The sequence below is a fragment of the Malurus melanocephalus genome, unplaced genomic scaffold, assembly GCF_030028575.1.
Source record: "Malurus melanocephalus ecotype Western Australia unplaced genomic scaffold, MMel_1.1 scaffold_1385, whole genome shotgun sequence".
NCBI lineage: Eukaryota > Metazoa > Chordata > Aves > Passeriformes > Maluridae > Malurus > Malurus melanocephalus.
In genome coordinates this window covers 5,947-9,691 of record NW_026624617.1, presented here as the reverse complement: position 1 = coordinate 9,691, position 3,745 = coordinate 5,947, and the positions used below count along the sequence as shown (strand labels likewise).

The 3,745-nt window shown below is 44.7% G+C and overlaps 1 protein-coding gene across 1 annotated transcript in view; it reads right to left on the bottom strand.

Moving 5' to 3' along the window:
• Positions 1 to 3,745, bottom strand: part of ANKRD16 (ankyrin repeat domain 16) — a 16,192-nt gene that overhangs the window by 6,603 nt on the left and 5,844 nt on the right. The window contains exons 4-5 of the mRNA XM_057387814.1: positions 2,472 to 2,514; positions 1,343 to 1,462 (exon numbers count right to left, since the gene is read on the bottom strand). Coding sequence (XP_057243797.1) covers positions 1,343 to 1,462; positions 2,472 to 2,514 — 163 coding nt within the window. The remainder of the gene's footprint in view (positions 1 to 1,342; positions 1,463 to 2,471; positions 2,515 to 3,745) is intronic.

Genomic DNA, 3,745 nt, shown 5'->3' with positions numbered 1-3,745 from the left:
GAGGTTTCCCACCTTTCCCACCTTCAGTACCAGAAATGTGAAATTAAAACCATGGGAAATCTCCCAACACCTCTGGAATAATCAGCCATGTGGAGGCTCTGACACTGCCAGGAAACTTCCATGAGGTTTCCCACCTTTCCCACCTTCAGTGCTTGAAATGTGAAATTAAAACCACAGCAAACTTCCCAACACCTCTGGAATAATCAGCCATGTGGAGGCACCAACACTGCCAGGAAACTTCCACAGCTTTTCCCACCTTTCCCACCTTCAGTGCCTGAAATGTGAGATTAAACCACAGCAAAGTTTCCAGCACCTCTGGAATAATCAGCCATGTGGAGGCACCAACACAGCCAGGAAACTTCCACAACTTTTCCCACCTTCAGTGCCTGAAATGTGAAATTAAAATCACGACAAAATTCCCAGCACCTCTGGAATAATCAGCCAGGTGGAGGCTCTGACACTGCCAGGAAACCTCCACAACTTTTCCCAGCTTTCCCACCTTCAGTGCCTGAAATGTGAAATGAAACCATGGGAAACTTCCCAACACCTCTGGAATAATCAGCCATGTCTGGGCACTGACACTGCCAGGAAACTTTAATGAGGTTTCTCACCTTTCCCACCTTCAGTGCCTGAAAAATGAGATTAAAACCGCTACAAACTTCCCAGCACCTCTGGAATAATCAACCACATGAGGGCCCCAACCAGCTGGGATCATCCAGCAACCAATCAATAAATAATCAATAAATTATTGATCGCAGTGGTCTGGTTCCTGCTCCGGACAATTGGCTCCAATGACATTCCCTGGAGGAAATCTGGGATTCCTGAGAGCATGGGAGAGGGAGGAGCTCTGATAACACAGGGATGGATATTTCCACATTATCCATGGCCACAGGAGCCTCCATGCTGAGTCCAGCCATTCCAAGAGTTCTTCTGGCTCTGGCACAGCTGTCCTGGAGCATTGGCACATCCTGTGCCCTCCATCTGCTGCCTGGTGGCACCAGTGGCATTTCTCAGCTTTTCCAGAGCAGCTGGGGCTGCCCCTGGATCCCTGGCAGTGCCCAGGCCAGGCTGGACGTTGGGATTGGAGCACCCTGGCACAGTGGGAGGTGTCCCTGCCATGGCAGGGGTGGGATGAGATCATTTTTAAGGCCTTTCCAACCCAAACCATTCCATGATTCCAGCCCCAGGAACTGATTCCTGATCACATCACTGGACAAAATCTCATCTCCAGCAGGAAGATTTTATTTTTTTTTTCCCAATTTCTCTCTTTGCATTTAGGAATTTGCTTTCTTCTGCTCCCTGCAGCTCTGGCTCAGCTCCTGGAGGAGGCAGCTGAGCAATTGTGGCACTCACCTGGTGTTTGTGCAGCAGCAGCCGGGCGATGCCAACGTGCCCATTCTGGAGGGCATCCATGAAGGGAGTGATTCCACATCTGTCCCTGCTGTCAGGGGTGTACTGGCATCTGGAGAGGAGATAAAAACCAGGACACAGCTGGTGGCAGCTCCAAAATTCCTCACTGAAGGAAGCTCTGAGCAGCTGGGATTAAAAATGGAATATCTAAAGCCCATCCATAAGCCGTGGATAAAACTGTCCTGGTGTTTTGGGGCCTGGAGAATGATTTGTGGGGTTTTTTTGGGATGGGAGATCTGTTTCAGCTCCTTTGGGTTCTATAGATCATTTACAATTCCCTTTTCCCTGGCCAGAGGGTGTCCAAAATAGACAATGTGTGCACTGAAAGCAGGGAATAAGCAGATCCTCATGAAATGACATAGAAAATCAGAGCCCACAAATCTCTGAAACTGCAGTGAAATGAGAGAAAATGGAATTTAAAAGGAATTGAAAGGAAAATGAAAGGGAATTGAAAGGGAATTGAAAGGGAATTAAAACTGAACTAAAACTAAACTGAAATTGAACTAAAACTGAAATGAAATTGAACTAAAACGGAACTAAAAGTGAATTGAGATTGAACTGAAAATGAACTAAAACTGAACGAAATCACAGAGCTGGGCTGAGCATGGACAGGTTGGGATGAGCTGTGATGCCCAGGGAAAGCTGCTCCAGTTCCAGCCTTTAGGAAGGGAACTGAGCTGCTCAAAAACCAATTCCCAGCAATTTCCCAAAGAAAAGCAGGGATAATCCCAGCCTCGGGAAGCTGCTCCGGGAATCTGTTCCGTTGCTGTCACTCGGCCTCGGCCACATTGGAGGCGCCGGGAATGAATCAGCAGGAAAAAAAAAAACAAAAAACCACCCAAGAGGGCCGAGTTACATAACTGGGCTTTATGTCATAACCAAGAGGGAGCCCATCCGGAGGGATCCTTGTCCCCAAGGTCCTGGAGCAGCTGGGAAAAGCCTGGAGAGTGAAGAGGCAGCCTCGGGAGGGCGGGCAGGGCAGCTGTGCAGCCCCGGAGAGGCACAAACAGCCTTTGTGTCCGGAGTGGGGGAGGAAAAGCTGCGAGGAGGAGMCTCCTTACCGATCCAGGAGCAGCTCCACGACCCGGGAACAGCCGTGCATCGCTGGGAGAAACAAGAAAAATACAGAGAATTTGTTTTTTCATGGCGTTGTATGCCCACGACAAAGATACAGGCGGGGTTCTGATCCTTTTGGGATGAGGGAAGGGGCTCTGAGGGGCTTGGAATTCAGAGGCTTATTTTTTCCAAACTTGGAACTCTGAGGGGCTTAATTAATTCAGAATTAATTCAAAAATTAATTTGACATTAATTTTTTGGTGTGATTAAAAAAGGGCTTCCCTTCCTCTGATTCCATAGGAAAATGTGAGGAAAATCAGGGAAAAGATGAGGAATAGGCCCTGTTTTGCTCTGCCACGTGTGAGAGTGTACAGAATTCAGCTGAAACAAAGAGGGTTTTTCCCAATTATTTATTGATTCCTGAACTGGAATCTGTGAGAAGCAAAAGGAGCACAAGGAAATGCTGGATGGCATCCCCAGCCCTCCTCAGCCACTCCCATCCCATCATCCTCACCCACCTCAGAGGGAAAACAACAACAGGGAGAGGATTTGAAGCTGATGCACTGAAATATTCTCTTTTTTCCCCTCATTTTTTAAACATTTTGCTTTACACAGCTTTGATCCAGCTTTTTTTTTTTTTTTTTTTTTTTTTTTTTTTTTTTTTTTTTTTTTTTTTTTTTTTTTTTTTTTTTTTTTTTTTTTTTTTTGGCCCTGCAGGTCCTTTTGCAAAACAAATGGAATTTATTTAAAAAAAATAAAATCAAACCAAGCCTGGAGCTGCTTCAGCAGGTGATGGATAAAGGGCTCCTGGGAAATGTGTGCTCCCAGGAACCACTTCCAGCTGCAATCCCAGGGAGGGATTCCCAAATTTTGGCTCTTTGATCTGGAAACGCAGACAGAGCCAGGCTGGGAGAGGAATTTTTGACAGGAAGGCTTTAAAAATCCCAAATCCTGAACAGAAAAAACCATTCCAAGGAACACAATTCCATCTTTTTATCAGGAAYAGACATGGGAAAGCTGCCACTGCTGCATTCCACTTTCTCTAATTTCCTCTTCCCARCTTTCTTCCCTCAGGCTTGGGATAGAGGAAGCAACAAACCTTAAGGAATCAACCCTTATTAATAGAAATTAATTAAAAAAATTTAATATTTGTTATAAATCAATAAAATAATAATAAAATAAATAATATGTAATAAAGATTTAAAATAAAATACTAGAAATAATATAATGAAATAATATAATAAATAGAAATTTTTAAATGGCATATATAAATAATTAA